This window comes from Dermochelys coriacea, chromosome 9 (assembly GCF_009764565.3).
Source record: "Dermochelys coriacea isolate rDerCor1 chromosome 9, rDerCor1.pri.v4, whole genome shotgun sequence".
NCBI classification, from domain to species: domain Eukaryota; kingdom Metazoa; phylum Chordata; order Testudines; family Dermochelyidae; genus Dermochelys; species Dermochelys coriacea.
This window is the reverse complement of record NC_050076.1, coordinates 54,862,890-54,885,671: the sequence shown is the minus strand read 5'-3', so window position 1 is coordinate 54,885,671 and position 22,782 is coordinate 54,862,890. Positions and strand designations below refer to the sequence as shown.

The following is a 22,782-nucleotide window of genomic DNA, read 5'->3' as shown; positions in this document are numbered from 1 at the left end:
CATATCCAGGGTCTGGTACAAGGTTGCTATTTAAAAATCCCTCCTTTTATTACACTCAAGTGCAAGCCAGAACATACTCAGAATCTCTAGCTAGTCAATGAACTGGTTTGCTGTTCCAGCCATGGTGAGTATGGCCCAGCAGGATGGATGATGGGCCTTGTGCTGCACCTTTGTGCGAAATCTGCATCAGGAGCACAGGTGGGCAGGTGGACAATGCCTCTTCCCCTTAGCAACATAGACATTGCTTTTAGACCAGAGACCAGCTTTAAGCCTCCCAAATTGCTATCTGTCTGAGGCGATACCGGGGAGGAGGATGGCCACGAGAGAACACAGAAAGCCCACTCCCCCTTCCCTTAACACTGCTGGTAGTGGTTGCCTTGGGTTTGCAGATTCTGAGGTCAACACCAATCCCTGCCCCAAACCACAGGCATGTTAGGGACACCATGGTTGAGGGACCTGGAAATCACCATGGGCAGGGGATCACATGCTCTATTGTTTGCAGTACGAGTTTTTGTAAGAAAAACTTCCACTGTCTCCTCTAGGTGATATCAGTCTCCTGAGGGTAACAGAGGCAGCAAGGGAGCAGATGTTGCAAGCACCTGGGTTCAGACCTGGTCCTTATGCTGCTATGCTGTGTACCACAATGGTACCAGCAGAGTTAATAGTAGAATGGCGTGGGAAAGCGTCCTACCATGGTGGAAGAAATAAGGTAGCCTTTCCCAGAAACCTGCTGCAAAGGATTACAGAGTACTTCCATGAAAGTTTCCTGGGGATCTCCATAGAGGATTCCTGGGCCATCCCTGTGCACATAAACAGTCTTTTCCAGGGGGGGCACCTTCTACGTAGCTGGAGTGGCCACTGGGAAGCAAATTCCCACTGCACCTCATTTTTTTTCAGATTAAACATAAAATATAAAAACATGCAACCCCTACAGTTTGATTGGAATTGCATACTCACCAGAGCTTCCTTCCCTGGCATCACGCTTGGCCACCATGCTGTCCTGTGACTGGCTGAACTGCTCCGGGGTTAAAAATAGCTCTTGGCTCTCAGGGAGAATGGTCCCCCACTCGCCTGTCTCCCATTCTCCTCCTCATCATCCAAAATGTCCTCCTTGTTGTTGCCTGAGGTGGCCCAGGACTCAGGCTCCTGGGAGTTATCCACTCTGGGTTTGGGGGGTAGTGATGGGGTCGCTGCCAAGAATCACATTCAGCTTATTGTAGAAGCAGCATGTCTGTAGTGCAAAACCAGAATGACTGTTTGCTTCCCTTGTCTTCTGGTATGCCTCCCTTGTCTTCTGGTTCCTTGATTTTCATGCAGCACTACTGTATGTCCCTACTGTAGCCCTTCTCCCACATGCCCTGTGCGATCTTTCCATAGATGTCTACATTTCTTCAGCTGGATCGGAGCCGTGTCTGCACAAACTCTTCTCCCAAAGAGAAGAAGAAGAGAAGAGAAGCACAAACAGACCAATAAGGTCCACCACCTCCTATGTACTGAAGGCTGGAGTGCCATGATCAGCCTAGCTGGGCTGGCAAACTCTTCACGCTGATCAACAGGAAGTGGGAATTCAAAAGTTCCCAGGGCTTTAACAGTGGAAGGGCTGTTTCCTGTGTACCTGGCTGCTGTGCAGCAGAACTGAAAACAATCTCTGGAGTGGTCACAGCGGAGCTTTGTGGAACACCTCCTGGTGGCCAATTCAATTGACTTACACAATGCTGCATCTACACTGCCTCTCTGTTGACCCATCAATATAGAATTACAGGCTGTGCCTCTCACAGAGAAGGAGTAATTAAGTCGACATTACAGGCGAGTTAGGTCGGTAGAAGGGACCTGGTAGTGTAGACACATACATTTTTAGGTAGGCATAAGGCAGCTTCCATTGACCCAAGTTTGTAGTGTACACCAGGCTCTAATGCTTATGACTGATGGAAAGGAGAGGGAAAGAGAAAAGAAGAAGGGAAAGTGAGTGGAGAGAGGGAAACAGAGGATGGCCTCAAGAAAGAGTGAAAGTATGCAAGGAGAAAAAGAGACAATGGAACAAAAATAAAGAGGGGGGAGAGAGACAGGCACATGGGGTGTCTGGAGTCCCTGCTCCCCAAAGGATCATCCAGAAACCCAGGAAAGCAATGCTGGCCAGAAGCTGACCTTTTTTTGCCCAGGAGAATCATAGAATCATAGGGTTACGAGGGACCACCAAGGTCATATAGTCTAACTCCCTGCCGAGATGCAGAATTTGTTGTATCTAAACCATCCAAGAGAAATGCCTTGCATGCTATGCCTCTGTTAATGCAACCTAAAGTGGCATTTGCTTTTTTTTTTTTTTGCAACAGCATCGCATTGCTGACTTACATTGAGGTTGTGATCCACCACAGCTACCAGATCCTTCTCAGCAGTGCTCAGTTCCCCCATTCTGTATTTGTGCATTTGGTTTTTCTTCCCTAAGTGTAGCATTTTACATCTGTCTTTGCTGAATTTCATTTTGTTGTCTATAGCCCAGTTCTCCAGTTTATCAAGATTCCTCTGATTTTAGCTGCATCCTCCAAATTATTGGCAACCCGTCTAGCTTTGTGTCATCTGTAAACTTCATCAGTATGCTCTGTATACCTACATCCAAGTCATTAATGAATATGTTAAACAACACCGGATCCAGAACAGATCCCTGTGGAACCCCACTTGAGACCTCCCTCCAATCTGACATCATTCCACTAATAGTTACTCTTGTTTTGTGGTTGTTGAATGTGTTTGTGTGAGGGCCCAGAGAAGGCCAGATAATGATCTAACTGGACTGGGCTTCACTCTTTTCTGGGAATCACTAGCCTGTTTTAAATATCCCCTTTGGGGTAAATTGTGCATTATTACTGTTTTTTAAAGGACAATGTTATTGCTCATGTGTAAGGCCCTACCAAATTCACAGCTGTAAAAAATGCATCACGGACCATGAAATCAGAGCTCCCCTGGGAAATTTAGCTATTGGAGGAGAGGAGGAGGGATGGAGATGGAGGTGGGGGTGGGGCAGAGCACCTCAGCTGGGCAGCTCCTACTATGCACTTGTCTCCAGCTGCTAGTGTCAGCCGGGCTGGGGAAGGATGGGACTTCCTCTTTCCCTGTATGACTGTTCTTGGGGGTAGATCAGACCCACTTCCAGTTACCTCTCCTGGGTGCAGGAAGCTTCAGCTGTCTCTGAAGCCAGCGCAGCCAGGAGAGGTTCCTGGAGGTGGGTCTGATCTCCCATCCCACACCCTCCCGGCCAAGAGCAGCTGTGCAGGGGAAGAGGAAATCTTCCTGTCCCTCCCCGCCTGGCTAGGACCAGCAGCTAGGAGTCCCTGGCTGGGGTGCTCCCAGCAGCACAGGGAGATCAGACCCACCTCTGGGAACCTCCCTTGGCTGCAGGCAGCACTGAAGTGAGAGTGGCAATCCCACCACCTCCCTACGACAGCTTTGTGACCCCTCATGACCCCGCTTTGGGTCGGGATCTCCACCATTACCACACTGTGAAATTTCAGGTGTAAACATCTGAAAATGTGAAACTGACTAATTTTAAAACCATATGACTGTGAAATTGACCAAAATGAGCCATGACTTTGGTAGGGACCTATTCATGTGCTAAAGCTCAGCAGGTTTCCTTAAAACACCAAAGTGGATCATCTGAATTCCAGACTTGGTTTCTTGTTGTCTGGGTTGTCATGGATTGGGGCAGGCTTTGCCAGAAGAAAGGGTTCCACTCAGCTTCCAGCTAGTTAACACCTGTTACTGTAGGATGATTTAGGGTCTTCCTATCCTCAGCTGGTGTAAACCACCCTCGCTCTATTGACATCAGTGGGGCTATGCTGATTCACACCAGGTGAAAATCTGGCCCTAGATAGCTTTCAACATGCACACAAAAATATACTTCATAACAATCCCCTTCAAGGATTTGAATATACGACTAACACAGTGGTTCTCAAACTATTGTACTGGTGACCCCTTTCACATAACAAGCCTCTGAGTGCGACCCCCCTTATAAATTAAAAATACTTGTTTATATATTTAACATTTCCCTAGTACAGCTGTAGAGATCTCAAAACAATTCTACAGAGTGTACAATTCATAGCCAGAATCGGTGAGTTGCATAAAGTTATAATTACATGGGTTTTGTCAGTTTGGAACAAACTTAACATTATTAAATTAGTTAATTGTGTCTAAATATCCTTTTTTATATATTTGTGTGTCCTGACTCTTTGTCCCTTGTGATTGTTGGAATTTCTTTAATAGTAAATGAGAAAACTTTATAATCCCAGAAAGACAGGCAGGGCAGCTCACATAAAAATATTATAAAGCGCTGAAACAAAGACAACTCTGTTGTTTGAAAATCGATAGTCTCTGAACAGGATGACAGAGACTGTTATTTCACACCCCTAAAAGTTATTGCTGCAATGGAACGTCCCACATGCTATCTGCCTTGCTCTGAAGATGAAGTCTCTAAGCACAGGGCAATATCTTTTATGGATGAGAAGTACTGGGGAAATTAGTATGTCCCAGCTGTGAGTGTTAGGACATGGTTCAGAGCTTTGCCAGAACATTTCAGGGGGACTGACGTTATAATCACTTAAAGCTGTTATTTGGCACATTCAAATTGGAACTTCAGTATCTGTTTCACCACATTTTAGGTCTGAGCCAAAGCCCAAAGTCAATGGAAAGAATCCCACTCACTTCAGTGGACTTTGGATGTGGACTTTTTCCTAGAATGGTTTGGAGCACAGGAAATGCACTTTCCAGGAGAATGACCACCCTGCATTCATAGAATCATAGAATATCAGAGTTGGAAGGGACCTCAGGAGATCGTCTAGTCCAACCCCCTGCTCAAAGCAGGGCCAATCCCCAATTTTTGCCCCAGATCCCTAAATGGCCCCCTCAAGGATTGAACTCACAACCCTGGGTTTAGCAGGCCAATGCTCAAACCACTGAGCTATCCCTTCCCCTTTTGCTAGGGTGCACATTGTAAACCCATATGGATGTGGATGATGGGTATAATTTGTGACACTAAAAGCTTAGGGTGGGATTTTCAAAGATGATCAGCATTAGCCTAATTCTGCTGCCCTTGAAGTCAGTGGTAAAACTCTCATTGATTTCAAGGGCAGCAGAATTAGGCCTGTGCTGAGTGCTTCTGAATATCTGTAAGGCTAGAATTTTCAAAGAGGGACTAGGAGAGTTGGGCAACAGGAGATGGGCAAATAACTTTCTTAGACTTCTTTGAAAATCCCACCCTAAATCCATAATTTGTCAATTGAGCACCCTTAGTAGATACAGCAAGTACCATTCCAAGTAAGCGGAGCACCAGCATTTGTCCCAGAAAGTGCTGAGAATATGAATGTGAATAAAATATGTTAGACTTTCATAGGAACCAGATAAGCTGTATTTGTTTATTTCACAGAATACACCCAATTGCGCATTCTGGGATTCATGTGTATTTGATCATTGGTTACACAGCAAGAGAAAAAAATAATTCCTCAAAATTGAGCAATCACTAAGTTTCACTCCCCACACAAGAACCTGGGAAAAGAAATGGGCACCATGCCCTAAAGGACAAACATGGACTCAGCCAAACCAGTGCAGGAAGTAAATTCCAGAGATTAAGATTTTCCAATAAGAACATTTAGTACCCAGATAATTAGTTCTAGGGCTGTTAACTGGCGTACCCTAGTGACCTCAGAACCGGAGAACCTTCCAGTGAAATGCAATCATCTAACCTAGAAGTCACTGAGGCAGAGATCACAGTGGTGACATCCAAATCCAAGAGAAAAAGCTCACAAAAATCTGATCTGGCATAAGTGAGAAAAAGGAGTTTGAGGGCACCAATGGCACCAGTGATTCCAGGAGGAAACAGGGATCCAAAAGCACTTCTGTGAACTGCTTTGGAACAGAGAGAAGAGACCTCCCTCGCTGATGCAGATGGAACCACACCTCCACCTCACTTATTACTTATCCTCAAGATCCTTCCCCAACACATTCTGGGACAGATTTTCAGAAGAGCTCAACACACAACATGCTGAACTCTCTTGAAAAATCTGAACATATGGAACCTATGCCTGTCCAGATTAAACATCCAAATCTTGCCCAGCAATTGGGTTAGACTGAAAATCCATGTCATCCATAACCCATAAGAACAGGACAGAGCTGCATGACATCACAGCATAGAGGTGATACTAGTATCCAAGTCATTTCAGTACCTTCTTCAGCAGCTCCACATATACGTTGAACAGGAGGGTTTTATAGGACCTTGTGTAAGCTAAATACCCCATACAAGACATGTAGCAATCACTCCAAACCAACCTCTAGGTGGAGAGCGGGAGACAGATGGCCAGACTGCTAGAGATATGGCATATTTATGTGAGCGGTGGCCTAATCACCACATATGTGAAGGAAGCTGGCAACCTGCCTTCCCACAGGAAAGTGATAACAATCTTAATGGGCCAAATTAAATTTATAAAGAACGAATGAATGCACTAGAAGGAAAAAGGAAATAAAATGTTTAGGATGAAAGAAGGAAAGAGAAGTATTTATCTGGGTGTCTGACCAGTGCTATATACCTAGCTACTGTCTAAGGCACTTCTACACCACCCCTCACGACGCCTAGCTAACTGTTGGCCTCCATATACCACTGTGCACTGATTTTGTGCCAGGACCTGCATTGCAATCTTACTTGAGTTTCTCCAATTGGAGCTTCCCATTTCAGGAGCCATACGTGTAATAAGGAACAGCCTTGATGGAATTCTTGGAGAGAACATGCTGTGCATGTGCAGCAGCCACCTTGTTAATTAAACACCTCTGAGGTTTTACATTTTTCCTTTCCAGACTTCCAGATTTGCCTCTGCCCCATGCCAAAGACCAATCACCTGCCAAATTTTAGGTTTAAATCACAGCTGTTCCTGAGTCATGGGTAGCTGAGTTATAACTCGAAAACAGCCAAATTGAGGCCAGCCCAGCAATGTAGTGCTACTGCTACCCGAAACCATGCAAGTTCAGAGTCAGTCCTTTGCTTCAGGGCCAGCAGGGGCTGGGAGCACTGGGGAGTGTACTCCATTCTTGGGGCTGTTGATGGCTGCGTCTCCTCTTAGCAATGGCCAGAAGGAGCTGAGAGTGTTTGGTGAACAGAGGCACTGATTCACATTAACACTGCTGCAGGAGTGGAAGGGGACTGTTTACACGTTCCCTGTTCAGGGGCTGCAGGGTCTAGTGAATCATTGGTGCAGAGCTCAAGACTGCCCGTAGTCCTGATTCAGCGGAGTGCTTCAGTATATGCCTAACTTTAAGTGCCTTGCTGAGGCAGGGTCTTAATTGTGCCCCTGTTTCAATGTCCCCTTTGCAGGAGCATGGAATTGCCAAGGCTCAGGTTTGCCCCAGAGATGCCCCCCCTCCCCTCACCCACACTTGGAGCCCTCCTTCCTCTAACCTGCCCACACTCTGATACCCCTGAACCTTCCGCCATCCCCAGAATGCTGCATGCGTCTGCAGCTGCTGCAGAGATGGCACAGAGCAAGGAAAACTTACTCTGTGCCTGGGCAGAGGGGCTTTTGCATCTGTGGCATTCTCCAGGGGATTCATACCTGTCCTACAGCCCCTTTTGCACCAGTCTAGCTGGATTTATGGGCCCTCCTGGGCACTAGGAGTGCAGGGGAAAGAACAAAAACCCTACAATTCAGGGACTACACCATAGTTGTAAGCCAGATCCCAGCCCAGAGTGAATGATGAAATCTGAATTAGGAATGCCTGAAAACAGGGATTTCTCATGGAAAATGCTGACAGAGCCCTAATTATGGTGGCACTACTTCAGTGCTACTATAATAAAACTTACCAGCATTTGGTAATGCTCTGTTTTAGTCCCAGGTGATGTGAAGGATTCGATAATGTTTTAACAAATACCCATGAAACAAATTGGGGGTGCACCTTCATGTAACAAGACATTACATATTGCTCCCAGCAGCACTTCTGAGGGCCTGGCATGACGTTCATTTCAGTTAAAACCATGGGAGTAGCCTGCCTCCACTGCAGATAGGCACCAAGATGTAGGTCAGGTTCTCTTCCCAGCAGTGATTAAAGCGGGAGAACCATGTTCTAGCTTTAGCGGGTTCTCTCTCCCCCTTACGTCTCTGCTCGTCCAGGTCATAGTGGCCTCTAATGAAGAGTCCCACTAGCTGCCATCCTCTAAAGCTGTGTGCAAACTATACTTCTTTCCCTGAAATGGCCCCACCTCTCTGTAGCAAATGGTGGAAGCACCAGTGTAGACAGGGCTAAGGCCACCCCTGAAATTTGAAACTGTTATGCTTGTCAGAGTGTGACATGATGGGCAAAACACCAGCGCCCAACTGAGCCCACCTGAACCCTGACTACAATGGCATTCCCTCCATTGCTGTCACAGCTGGGTGTAGCAGCCACGGGGAATTTTAGGGACACAAATGTAGTGTAGATGAGGTCCAAATGTCCTGCTGCTGGTTGCTTCTCCTGCTAGCTCCCAGTTTTCCCACTGTGACCCTGAAATCCTGCAGCACCCCTGCTGGTGGGAGGGAGTACTGTATGTGGTGTGACAGAGACAGAGGTGGAGCACCAGGGCAGATGGCCCAGTCCTGGTAGGAAGCATCTTCCCTTTAAAAGTGAGAGGAGAGGTGAGGGTAAGAGGAGAGGGAAGAAAGGGATGTTGGGGCAGTACTCTACTCCCCAGACAACAATTCTAGTCCCACAGTCCCTTAGACTCCTGCTCCTCCCAAATCTCTGTTTACCCTGACAGTGGGAGTCTCTGGCAGGCAGACCCAGCAATCAGCTCATCTGGCACTTGTAGACTTTGCTAAGGAAACACAGAGATAGGGCCCAGAGCTCCTTCACAGAGAGAAATGCCTCCAACCTCATGTCTCCCAGCCGAGCCCATTCACATGCATCTCAGGCAATTACCTCATGCAGGCTGGAGATAAAGCCGGAAGAGAGACTGGAGAGCCCAAAGCGCTTCTCAATGGTGGTCAGGCTGCTCTTGAAGTTAGCACTGTAAAGAAGCTGGAATAACTGGAGAAGACCATGGCAAATCACAAACACCTGTGAGCAAAACAACATGGCATTACAGTTAGTAACTGAGCGACGCCCCTACGGAGCCAAGAGCCACACCCCATGCTGGCGTGTAATCAAGTCAACAGTTATGGCCACATCCGCTTTACAACCATCACACACAGCATGTGTAAACCTAACAATCAGCTGGGTCCAGGAGTCACCCTCACAACCCCATCAGTCAGAGGCCTTCATTTAGGAGAGATTTCATTATTAATTTATTTGTGCATGGGCACAATTCCCCAGCATGTTATCTACTCTCAGGGCCCCGTCTCTGCTACAGCCGACAGAGGAGACCAGGATGGAGCTTGGCTTCTGGATCCATTTGTCTTACTTCTGGCTTGTTGGCAGAGTGACATGAGGTCCATTCTCATGCTGGCCTGATTCCCCCAAAGGCAAGCATCCTCCTCTGCAGCACTCCCAGCTCACAGACTCAGAGACGAGCTATGGGCAGAGCAGAACCAAGAACTATACAGACTTCCTGCCCTGTGCAGGCTGAATGCCTTCATTGAGGGATTGCAGGAGGATGGTAAGAGCTGGTAAAGTGTGTCCTGAAACTAACTAGCTAAATATTCCTGTGCCACCCAACAGCTCCAGGAGAGTCACTCATCAGTTCTTTGCCATCTATAACAAGACAAAACTAAAGCTCCATGTTATCTTTGTGGGTTTCCCTAGAGCTCTGTGTTCCTTGCTCCCTGCCGGCTAGCAGAATAGACCCTAGGCACACTGACTCCCTAGCTAAAGAGATCTGTCCTCCTTCTTCCCTTGCGCCAATGCATCCAGAGCCCTACTCATGTCTCACCACCGCATGTCTGACATCTTTTGCTCCCTAATGGACCTCACAGCTGCAGAGGTGCTTTGAAGGAGTCGCTGTGCTGTCTAACACGGAGATTTCTGGGGTGCAGCTGAGGCCCAAAGCCAGCGAGACACAGCTGAGCAAAACTGGGGACACCATTACGGAGAAAGGAACTGCAGCAGGAGCAGCAGGCATGCCACAGCCAGAGGAGAGTGGATCAGCACTGGCCTGCTGCAGGGTGACTTGTCGCCAAGCCCCTGTACTGCACTGGCACCCAGGTACCACTTACGGTCTGTATAACGCTATGACTGACTCTCTCCCACATACTTTTGTTTTCTTTGTAGCTGACTAGCTGAGCAACGAAATCAGAGCTGCTCGGGTAGTGGCGGCATTGTACAATGGGTAGGGCTGGCCTGGGATCCTAGAAGCCTGTCTGCTATTCCTAGCTTTGCCACTGACGTGCTGTGTGCCCTTGGCCAAGTCTTTCCATGCCCATTTAAGCTGTAAAATCTGGAGCCAGGGACTATGTCTTATTCTGTGGCTGTGCACTGCTCAGCACAATGGGGCCCTGAGCTCTGCTGGTGGTGCTGAAATACTAATAATAGTGATTATGATTTTTAATAAAAAGTAAATTCAGAATTAGACTCAGGAACCGATACATTTTGTTTTGACCTCTTTAGGAGCTAGGAATCTCTCAGTCAGCTCTTTGCCTAGCAAGTTTCACCCAAATGTACTCTTCCATGGCAAGGCTAATGGGGGAGCCATTAGCGAAAAAGCCATAGCAGGGGCTAGATCAGGCTTGTGGTAAGTATGAGTGGCTCAGTCCCTATGTGGAGACTGCAGGACGGGAAGGCTTACTCCTTCATACAGTGGGTGATGTGGTACAAGGTGAAATGGAATCTTCCACTATCGTGGGTTTGAGAAATTCTGCTGTGGGCCCCCTTCCCAGGACACTTGTGTGCTACAGAACAAGCCGGACTTTTAACTCTGTCTGGAACTCTGGACTTTAACACTCTATGCAAGCAGTTGCTGGGCAGCCCTGGCCTGATAAATGGTTTACTGCCTCAACTGCAGCTGCTTTACAGACCTCCTGTGACTTTTGCCGCTGAACCTGCTTCCTTACTGCACCACCAGAACCCTGGAGTAGGAAAACGCATGGCAGGGGACTCTGGTTCTTTAGCAGTAGGCTGGCTATAGATGCTTACGAAGATGGAAAGGTCTCATGAAAGGACTGCATGCATTATTCCTTCTTAATTAATTCATTAATGTTTGTGCAGGACATCGAACGTGTAATTATGCAAGAGAAATGCTAAATATTATGACTAAGTAGTACTATGTATATGTTTACTTTTATGGCTGCTGGGGATTAAGAATTATATTCTGTAGAATATTTATAGTGTTTAATAACCTAGAATATATAGTTTTATTGCATGTTATCAGTTGCTGCAAACAACATATCCTTTTTTCCCTGCTGGGAAGTAATTGATTGAGTTTGGGAAGGAGTGTTGTCTAGTGGTTAGAAAAGGGGACAGGAAGTTGAGAATCCTGGGTTGTGTTCTTAATTCTGCACTGATTTATTATTTGTATTACATTGGTGCCCAGAGGCCAGGATCCCATTGTCCTAGGTGCTGAACAAACATCTAACAAAGAGACAGTCCCTGCCCTGCAGAGAGAGACTTGCTGTGCTGTCCAAGCAAATAACTCAGTGCCAGATTCTCAACTCATGTATATCAGTGTAAAATGGAGTTGAAGATCTGGCCCATTATCATCAAGATGTGCCTCCATTTCAGTCATATATATAACAGGTGAAACAATCCCCCATCTAAGAGGCCGGGTTATTGTTTGTAAAGAGCTTTAAGAACCATAGATGAAAGGGGTTGTATCCGTGCAAAGTATTATTGCTACTTAAAGATCTTTATGGCATGACAAGAGAAGCAGAGAGCTGGGATCCCTAGGGCCACACTACCTATGGGGCCTGGCGGAGGAAACCAAACGTACGGGCTAGCACAATAAATAGAGAGTTGGAGAGGGAATATGTAGGCTACTTGGGGTGGGGCAGGAATACGATCAAAAGAGCAAGGGTAACATACAGCAAGGAAGTCATTCGCGTCCGGAGATGGAATAGGACGCTCTCAAACCTCTTTGATCTATATTTAGCCAGCTCCGTTTTCCTTTATTTTCTTGGGAATGTGACTTGTCCAAACTATGCCAATACTATCTAAAAAATAATTAAAGATAGGGAAAAGTCTTTTTATGTAAATTCTCAGGAAATCAAATATTTGCCGGACTCCGGAAGAATGCCCAGCAAAGATAAAGTTGGGAAGGCTGGACCTGCACACTGGGGATCAAAGGTATCACAGTGCTAACAATCTCCTCAGGCCTGAGGCTGGGATAATAATAAGGATTATTCTCTATTGGTATGTTGGTAGCGCCTGAGAGGCCAGACACAGCTGTGAGGGTGGATGGGAAAGACCATAGAATCATAGCATAGAATCATAGAATATCAGGGTTGGAAGGGACCTCAGGAGGTCATCTAGTCCAAACCTCTGCTCAAAGCAGGACCAATCCCCAACTAAATCATCCATGGAGATCTTATGCAATGTTAATGCAGCAGTGTCCTCTGGAAATTAAAATGAAGCATGTGAAAGGAAACTGGTGATTTTTCCCAAGCTGAGTCCAAACCAAAACCCTACATCCAATCTTTATGTCTCTGCCATGAGCTGCACCAACACCCCAGATCCAAACAGCATGGAATCTGAAGGTTTCATATCTGGATCAATACCTGAACTTTCCCAAATTTCTTGGGGTGAAACCCTGACCCCATTGAAGTCAAAAGAAGTTTTTTCCATTGACTTCAGTAGGGCCAGGATTTCTCCCTGGGTATTCAGATTTGGTTTATAATTACAGAGCTAGGTTCAAGCTGTGAACTTGGATCTGAACTGGGATCCAGATCTGGGTTTTGGTTCAGGCTCCTTCTCAAACTCAAGAGTAAGGTTATAGGATAAGAGGAGACTCCATGGGGACATAGATATCTGCTAGAGTGGGTACACTAGCCTGATTGCAGGCAGAGAAATTGGAGCCAGAAGAAAGGGAGAAGTGAGGGAGGGGATGGGTTCAAGAGGACAAGTTGAGGGTCAGAGGCCAATAATAGAAAGGAGAGCTCCGAGTCAAGTCTGGGCCAAAGGTGGCTTCTCGTGGAGAGGAGGAATCTCATTGACAGATCATGTTCAACTAGTTTTTGAAAATCCAGCTGGATCCTGCTTAAGGAGGGCTAATTAGGAAGCATTAGAGGGTGGGGGCTGGGAGCACCGAAGGTACAGAGCAGCTGGTGAGAGTCTTTGTTGCAAAGAGCTAGGCAAGAGAAGCAAAGCTGTACACAAAGGAGCGGGCGGAGCTGAGAGGATGAATTTACATGGAAAGAGTCAGCAGGCTCCCAAGCCCTTCTCCAAAAGTGCTCAGCAGCATTGAAAAAAACAGGAAGGTCCAGAGCTCTGGGGAGAGCCAAAGGTGGGCAGTGGAAGGGCGGACACAACTGGGAGATGAAAGCCCAGGCTCGGAGAGGAGAAGAAAGGTTGAAAGCAGAAACCTTGATGGCAGCAGAAGGCAGCGAGGATGGGGAAGGAAACCAAGGGCTAGATGCAGCAGAGGAGTCCAAAATGGAGAGACTGGACATCACAATTGACAGGATAGGGGGAGAGTGGCAGAGATACACTTGTTGAATGAGAGCAAGTGGTGATGAGAGAAGGAATTCTCTGCCCTCGTGCCAATAATCCCCTTCATTAGGAGTCACTAGCTGGATGGCAGAAGGAACCTCTTGAGGGGTGTTGACAGGAATTGAATCCGTCTGACTCTCCTTGGCCAGACCCCCAACAGGCTTAGGCAGGATGACAGAGGGGGTGGGGAGAGGTGTGGCAGTGGGGCCTGAGGCAGAGCGATGCAGGGAGGGACCGTGGGAAAGGAGTGCCAATGGGGCCAAAGGCAGACAGATGGAGGAGTGTAACCACTGCTAAGGCAGGGGAGTGCAAGCACTGGATAACACCTTTTCCCCCACTCCCCACTGAGTAGCAATGCAAAGTATGGGGGAAACTAAGGCACACACAGGATTCACAAATATATTATAGAAAATGCCCAGAGTAACAAGCTATAACTCAGCAGGCCATGGTTAGAGCGGGATGGGGGCAGCATGCTCTGGTGGCTAGGGCTGTAGTTCAGCAGGCCAAGGGTCCATTTATGACTCTGCCACTGACCTACTTGGGCACGTCTCTCCTCCTCTGGTTAGACTGGAAGCTCTTTGGGGCTGGGGCTGCCTCTCACAGTGTGTCTATAGCACACCTAGCATATCTCAGCTGGGGCTTGCCAGTGCTAATGTAATTAAACAACTATCCATTTTACAGCTGAGACCCTAAGGGCACATCTACATGGTGAAAATCCCCTGCGGCCGTGAGTCTTAGAGCCCGGGTCAATGGAGTCAGGTGCAGGCGGTAGGACTAAAAATAGCAGTGCAGACGTTCTAGCTCAGCCTGGAGCACAGGCTCTGAAACCCGGCTAGAGGGAGGATCTCATAGCACAGGCTCCAGCTGAGCCTAAATGTCTACACTGCTAGTTTTAGCCCTGCACTGGGCACCCGCAGCAGCTGACCTGAGCTCTGAGACTCCCTAGCACCGGGAGAATGGGGGGTGTTGGCTGTATAGACATGCCCTAAGGCCCTGTCTCTATCAGCAGCAATTTGATCTTCTCCCTTCCCCACTACTGTAACTGATGTGTAGGATTCTCCTCCCCCCACAGGAGCCTGGGTGACCCCAGCTAAAGGGGCTAGTTTAATAATACTGATTTTTAATACTCTTTGCTGCAGGCTTCTGTATGCTGAGTGAACAACACACTAACAAACTCAGGGAGGTGGAACCATCCTTAGTGAAGGTGTGCACGTAAACCACACAAATGCAAAGACCAACACCTGATGTCAATGGCTGTGAGGCCAGGGGATGGGAACTGAAGGGCAGGGGAGTTTTATTACTCTGGAAAAGCTGAAATTGGAATACCACCCACAATATTACAAAACAGCCTCTGATCTAGGTTAGTTTCAGGAGCCAGGCTGGATTGTGGAGTTTTCCAGATGTGCCTTGGTCAGTTTCAAGCTGATATAGCTAGGTACCTGATCCAGGAGTTCCCTCACATCCAGCAAACTAGGTGCTTACTGGACTAAGAATGTCCAAATCTCACAGAGGCGTTATGCATAAGTAATGGTGAAAGGCACTTCTTGGATGACTGGAGTATCCCTGAGCATTGGCCTGAGGAGGACTGAGGAGCTGGACTGAAAGCATCACTCTGAGGAGAGAAGATACCCGGCTTGTGATAATGAAGGGGAAGTTGTTCAAAGGCACAAATGGGAACTGGGCATCAAACTCTCACTGTAGCTTCGCATGTCCCTTAGCAGGTCTTTGACCTCCTCTTTTTCTCTAACCATTCCCCTGGTGTCTTTCTGTGTGCCGGCCTGTCTGCACTTGGCTTCAATCTCTCCCTTCTCCCTCAGAATAATTTATCTATAATTCTCCTTCTTCTTTAAATGTTGCTGGTTTTTCCTCTTTCCTCAAGATGTTCTGCATTTATTATTAATTATTATTATTAAGTGGATCACAGCAATGATACCCAGCCAAGCTCAGGGACCACTGGGTTAGGGGCTGTCCTGACACATAGTGGGTGATTGTAAGTGCCTCAGAGCACGGACTATCTAAATAACCAAGTCAGACAAAGCAAACACGCGAGCTGATTTTCAGCGGCACTAACACTGCCCAGGTCCTGGCCACTGGTCCCGGGGGCTCTGCTGCTGGCCTGGGGTACCGGCCCCCTGCCAGCTGAGGTTCCATCCACTGGCCCCACTCAGCCTGCTGCCAGCCCTGGGTCCCGGCCACTGGTCCCGGGAGCTCCGCTGCTGGCCTGGGGTACTTGCCGCTGGCCCCCTGCCAGCCAGGGTTCCACCCGCCGGCCCTTCTCAGCCCGCTGATGGCTCTGGGTCCTGGTCACCGGTCTGGGGGGCTCTGCTGTCAGCCTGGGGTCCCGGTCGCCGCACATGGCTCTGCAGCTGTCCCCAGCTGTGGCCCACTGGCCCCAGCAATGGCCCATTGGCCCCAGCCTGGAGCAGTGAGGGGTGCAGACAGGGGCAAGAGGGGGCACAGCTCAGCACCCCACCTTAAAAATTGTTCCAGCGCCACTGTGCTGGCATATATTTAAGTCCTGATTTGCTGCTTACATCACTATCACACCACATGGAACAGCGCACTGCGTTTGATGTTGAATTAGAATGTACATGCAAGAACTGGAATCAGAATTTTCTGACAGATTTCAAGATTTCCAGCGATTTGGCCCAATGCTTTCTTTTCTAATTAAACCTGAACAGTTCAATGAAAGGGACTTGGATTTGTCTGTATTTCAGTGGATGGGTGTCGAAATGCAGCTCATTCAGTTAAAAAGCTCAGAATTGTGGGCATCAGAGTTTGGAGATCTACAGAGTGCACTTGAAGCTACAGAGAGAGATCATGGGGCCTCTGTTCCGACCTGCTGGATGTCCCTGCTCTGACCTGCTGGACGTCCCTGCCAGTGAAATTTAACTGTTTGAAGAAAATTGCGTTTGCAATGCTTTCAGCATTTGGATCCACACCTGTGTGAACAGATATTTTCACACATGAAATCTGTCCTCTGTCCCTCTCGGAGCTGGTTAACAACTGATCACTCAGAAGCCTTTGTGCAGCTTAAAGTATCCAAATACATGCCAGACATTGGAAAACTCAGCAAGGGAAAGCAAGGCAAGGATCACACTAAACTGATAAGATCTGCATTTTAATTTAATTTTAAATGAAGCTTCTTAAACATTTTTAAAATCTTATTTACTTTACATACAACAAGAGTTTAGTTATATATTATAGACTTATAGAAAGAGACCTTCTAAAAATGTTAAAATGTATTACTGGCACGCAAAACCTTAAATTAGAGTGAATAAATGAAGACTTGGCACACCACTTCTGAAAGGTTGCCAACCCCTGGACTAGCCCAAGGTCACATGGCAGGTCAGTGGTAGTGCTAGGCATAGAACCTAGTTGCCTGCAGCATGCACTGAGCACCTCGGTGACAGGTCACTCATCTTTTATAAACCTTTACCAAAAATGGTTTAAATAAGAACAAATAAACTCACTCTGAGGGAGGTGAGATGTTGACACGAAGTGGGAACAATGGCACGGGGAAACTGCTCACAAGCAAAAATCCTGCGTGCCACTCTTATCCATAGTTCACTGACCCTCCTCCAGCAGAGGCAGCAGGGAGCCTGCCCACCTCCAGCAGGATTTTCAGAGCTTTGGGCGAATTCCTGATCAAGGTGCAATAGTACAGGCACACCTAGTGAAGTGCAAAAAAGCCAAGGCATGCACCCACAAACGCGCGCACGCACAAATGCCTCCCTCAATCCGCTTTTAATCACCTTGACATTTCCCTTCAGAGTGGCTGAGTGCTCATGACTGCAGGCTGTTTATACAAGACACCTGACTCCCTTCCACACTTTACATTAAAAGGGAAGCAAGTGCCTGGGGAGAGGATCCTCACACACATACACACAACTCCCCCTGCCAACTCCAGACCTGAAGCTTCCAGGGCAACATTTTTGCCAAGGAAAAACACCCACCATATTGCATGGCATAGAAGAAATGTTTTCTCCACAATCTTGGATCCTTGGGACTATTCCTTCTCCACCCCCAGGTGTCCAATTCAAAATGGATAGCATTGCTGGGCATTAGGGAAAGGCATCGCACCCAGCAGAAATCTACTCCTCCAGACTTACCCCATGGGACTGACTGGCACAAGGGGAACTATGCAAAGAATCCTCATGCTGTGGATACCACACAGCAGCCCGATAACACACCAACTCATCTGGGGAGCCGGCACTGGCACCCTGGCATTCAGCTTCAGAGACAGGCTGGGGAACTGCAAGAACACAAATCTATGTCCAGGAATTGTGGCCAGTCACGTGGTGGGACTCTTCCTCTGCACCTGACTAGCTCATCCCCCCTCTACAATGATGACAACTGAGCCAGCTTCCACTCTGCTGCCAGTTGGCTACTGGGCTGCCAGCTTGTGTGTCAGTAGTAAGGAGAGTAAGGAGAGTCAGCAAGGAGGATTATTAATGGTGCTCCAAGCATTAACTGGCCCTGGCTTTTAGACACGGAATGTAATGCCTAGTGCTGGGGGAACATGCTTCAAGCAGCTCCGCTTTCCTTGCCAGCAGGGTCTGTTGGCTACAAGGATATTTTATGGAGGAAACTGAGGCAGCTGCTGAGATGGAGACAGGGGAATCTCCGAGCAGCACTATCTTCTCATTCTACATGGTCCACCTGCAGTCTCCTATGTGCCATGCAGAGAGGTACCAGGAAGGGCTAGCTCACTGGGGGATCTAACTAATTAGGACTTGGCCTAATTATGAAACTGGGCTTTAGATTTGGTTTATCGTTTTTACAGAACTGTCATAATGTCTAATCGTTAGTATGTTACATAGAGAAGACAATTTTCGTTATATTAACAGTACATTTAGCCCATGCTACATACTGGGTCAACTCAGCCATATTCTTATCTTGTATATCTTTCTATTACTGAAAAAAGAAAAGGAGTACTTGTGGCACCTTAGAGACTAACAAATGTATTTGAGCATAAGCTTTCGCGAGCTACAGCTCACTGTTACTGCTTATATAAGATAACGCACCATCAACAATTTTGTTTACCCTTAACAATCACTAACTAAAGACTTTCTGAGAATGTATTTTAAACATCCCTGTTATGAAACGTGGACTATTTTGTAACGGTTTGGGGGGAACATCCAGGGGGTTAGCAAAAACCAGTCAATAAAATGCTTTTGAAGTTGGCTCCAGGGCAAAGCAAAGTTGAGACATTTGATAACCCTCCATGTATGTTTATTGCAGGTGGGTCAGACTTAAGATCATTGTGCTGTGATAAAATAAGAATTGCTTTTCATGTAGTGAGAAAAGGGTGCTGGCTCCTCAGCCAGCATCAATCAGCATTGCTCCACCAAAAGGAGTAGAGCTACCGTGATTTACCCCAGCTGAAAATCTGGCCCACTGTGCTTATGGTTATTGTGTCGGTGATGCAAGATTTATTCTGACCTTAGTTAATCCCAGCATGGAGGAAACTTGTGTTGTGACTACCCACACTCATCTGCTTTGTGGACACTGGGCTAAGTGTTGGTTCTCCACCCTGCTACAACAGCCACACCTTAGCCCAGTGCCATTCCAGAGAGCTACACTGGTGTAATGACATGGAGAATCAAACCATTAGTCTCCAGGCCATCAAACTCTGACACAAAGCAGCCAGAATAGGGGCCAGAATCCCCATCATCCCCAGGTTTGCAGATAAAATTACTCATCCAATAAGCCTGGTTAAGATTTAATTTTAGAAACAAACAAGCCCCCTTCCTCCAGGCCCGCTTCTTCACATAGACCCAGGAGCTTCTTACAATGTCCTTAACCGCACCCCAGTTTCTCCCCTAGGGCAGCTCTGGGCGGAGGAACTGAAGGTTGAAACTCTACGCGGACAGGGTCACCATGCCTCAGGAAGGCTATTATCAATGTGAAGAGGGTGCAGCACAAGGCAACAGAGATAATTCCGAGCATGAAGAATCTAAACTAATTAGTAAGAGGGAAATAGAAGCTTTTGCAGGTATGAAAGAGTGTTACAGTCACTGTATATTTTCTCACACTACCATGGTTATTACATTACAGTAGCATCAGGAGAGAGCAACAGAGATCAGAGTTCCACCATGCTGAGAGACAATCCTTGCCCTAAGGACCTTACAGTCTAAACAGACAAAAGGTGGGAGGGGGAACTGAGGCACAGGGTGGGGCTGTAACAGGCTGCTGGAGGTCAATTAAGAAGCATTAATTGGGGCTGGCTAAGCATGCCATGCCTAATTGATAGAAGGGAAGCACCTACGGGCCTCATTAGCTGGCAATATAGGGCTGGCTGGCAGGTAGGTAGTGGAGCAGCTGCCGCCAAAGGCTGTGCATCCCTTCTTGCTGGAGAAGCTAGCTATCCCCTGGGGTGCTAGTGGAAGCGGTCTGTAAATAGAAGGCGGTGGGATCTGACACTGTAAATAAAAGGCACTGGTGATTGCACCCAGAAGAGGTCTCAGGCTGATCTGTGGGTGCAGAGGTCCCATAGTGTGAAGGCAAACAGGAAGGCCCTCATTACAGGAGCAGTGACTTGTCCATGGACTCACAGCAGAGCCATGAATTGAACCCAGCACTCCTGAGCCCTAGGTCTGTGCTCTAGCCACTAGATCATGTTGCCTCCTTGCCACTGGCAACCACTTTCAAAATGAAAGGGCATAATATAAAACTTTGCCCCCCAGGCAGAACTGGGATAAATATATAGATTGAAGTACTGGAGAGAATCATTGAAGCCAATGGAAAAACATGAATTTGAAAGACAGCAAGGTGTCTTCCCAGAAGAAGGGACCAAAGTTGAAGAAGTAGCAAGAGTTTTTAAATCCTAGCTGGCTGAATAGCCCTTTACCGCTCCTAAATTATCTAGGACCAGGTGCTCAGCGAGTGTAAATTGATGTCACTTCTTTGCCTTCACTGGGCCTCTCCCAATGTACACCAGCTGAGGATCTGGCCTGTTATGCTCTTGCAAAATGATTACCTGTGCCACCTCATTACCCATCATTTCAGTTTTTACAGGTACTCGTCAACACCCATGTAAGTGCTGAGGAGATCAGCCATGGTGATGTGGCTGCCTAACCAGATGGAAGAATCAGAGCCTCATTTGTGAAAATGTACAGAACAGCTGTCTCAGGAGCAGTAGAAGAAGTGAAGACACTTAGAGAACTCATCTGAGTGTTCTCATCTGATTGAAGACCCTCCGATTTATGACTTGGCCAAGCATAGTTGTGGTAAGGAGACATGCTCCCAAAAACTAAATGAATGGGGGGGAGGTGAGGGGGGTATAAATTTGTAGAAAGGGCTGGCCTTTGTGGAAAGCTCTTCTGCAGTAGCTTTGCTGCTATTATAATTGTACAATGGTTCAGAACCTGCTGACCTCAATGGAAACGTTATCTACTATGCTGTGCTGCTACAATTCCAGCCATGCTATTTTGTGCTTAGATGTGAAACTGTTTTTCAAAGCTTTAGCCACACCCAAGATACCTTTCACTTTCATCTACTAATTTTGAATATAATTAGGGGCCTTAATTGGGTGCTTGGTCTAATTCAGTCAACTCATTCCAGGGAAAGGATGAGTTAATGGGGCAAAGCTGTAATTTAGTTTATGAAGATGATGGCATAGGGCACAGGCTAAGGCAGAGACAGGTTCTACCATTGGAAGCTGCAGTGATTCGGATGGCTCCCGGTTTTGGAGATAATTATCAGCTTTGCTGTTCATAGGTAATTCATTGCTCACTCAGCCCAGTCAGTCCAGGGAGGGGGGAAGGGTGTGCTTTTGTTGTTGCTGTTTAGTATTTTGTGCTGTTTCAGTGGGGTTCCATAGGCAGTAGCCATTGGTGCCTGTCTAAATTCACGTGTATTCTGTGGGTCCCACTGAAGGCAAGGTGAGTAGTTCTGTTGCCTACAGCAGGCTTGGCTCAGCTTGTAAAGCAGTGTTCTCACTGCCAAAGCGACAAGCTGTCACATAAAGGTGGAACTCCAAAACAAAACAGGATTTGCCCCTTTCTTGCTTTACTCTCTTACAACACATAAAGGAGGCCTCAAACTGCTGCCTTTTTAAAAAAGTAATTGGCTTGGTTTTTTACATTAGAAATAACAGGTCTTGACGTCTCCATTTTTGCTGGAAGCCTAATGTGATGATGACATCTGAAAATCTGAAACTTGCATGAGGAGAGGCTGTGTAGAGCCAGCATAGCCTAATGAACAAGGAACCTCGGTGGGCATCAGAAAACTCACGTTCTGGTCCCAGCTCTGCTACTGACCAGCCATTTGACTTTGGACACATCACTTCAGCTCTATTTCCCCTCTCATCCTTTGTCTTGTCTATTTAGACTGTAAGATCTTTAGGGTGGGGTCTGGGTCTCACTACCTGTCTGTAGCACAATGAGGCTATGACCTTGGCCGGGACCTCTGGGCACTACCATTTACAAATAATAATGTTTAGTCAGATGTGTAAAACACACTTTAAGGTGTGTGTATGTTATACACTGTTTAACTCAAATGCCTCACCAACTCTTGGGAAAAAGCTTTCTCTGAAAGATGCGATATTGTCTTTTCTTCAAGGGAGCTGAACAATGTTCCTGCTCCTCCAAAGAGTTCTCCAGTAAAAACCAGAATATCAGAACTTGCTATTCCTAAGATTTCTAAGGTAAACAATAGGAACCTTTAAATACAAACTTGATCAGGCCGTCTTTATATACCACTAATGAGCAGCAAACAACAGAAATAAGAATCTGTTCCTTTACAATCCGTCTTTAACAGTCACTGCTTAATACACCAAGGGAACCTTTCCATGTATAATGGATTGAGTCATAAGATGTCAAATGTCAAACACAGAAGAAAAGTAAATGCACTCTTCTTTTGTAAGACGAAACTTGACAAACACACACAGGCGCACCAATGTGTCAAGACTTTCACAGCCAACGCCCACTGGCTTTTGTGTTTGATGTCATCTTCACTGGCTTGCCACTTTGTACCAACCAACATTCACTTACAATGTTCGGTTAACCAAGCAGGAGTCCCAGGAAGGCTGCAGCAATGCTGCTTGGGCAGGAGTTCACAGCCACTCCAGCAGAGGCCTCCCTCGGCCCTGCTACAAACAGTCATTTGCACTGCCATGCAAATTGCACTAAAAACCATCATGAGGGACAGTAACTGGCTCCCTAGTAAACCGTGTAAATTGGGGAAGGGGGGCAAATTGCC

At 47.0% G+C, this 22,782-nt stretch overlaps 1 protein-coding gene across 3 annotated transcripts in view; it reads right to left on the bottom strand.

The window, feature by feature from the left end:
* Positions 1–22,782, bottom strand: part of SLCO2A1 (solute carrier organic anion transporter family member 2A1) — an 83,521-nt gene that overhangs the window by 48,841 nt on the left and 11,898 nt on the right. For 2 of the 3 annotated variants that reach the window (XM_038416073.2, XM_038416072.2), the window contains exon 2: positions 8,923–9,060. The exons of the other annotated variant lie outside the window; for it this stretch is intronic. In XM_038416073.2, coding sequence (XP_038272001.1) covers positions 8,923–9,060 — 138 coding nt within the window. The remainder of the gene's footprint in view (positions 1–8,922; positions 9,061–22,782) is intronic. 3 annotated transcript variants of the gene reach the window in all.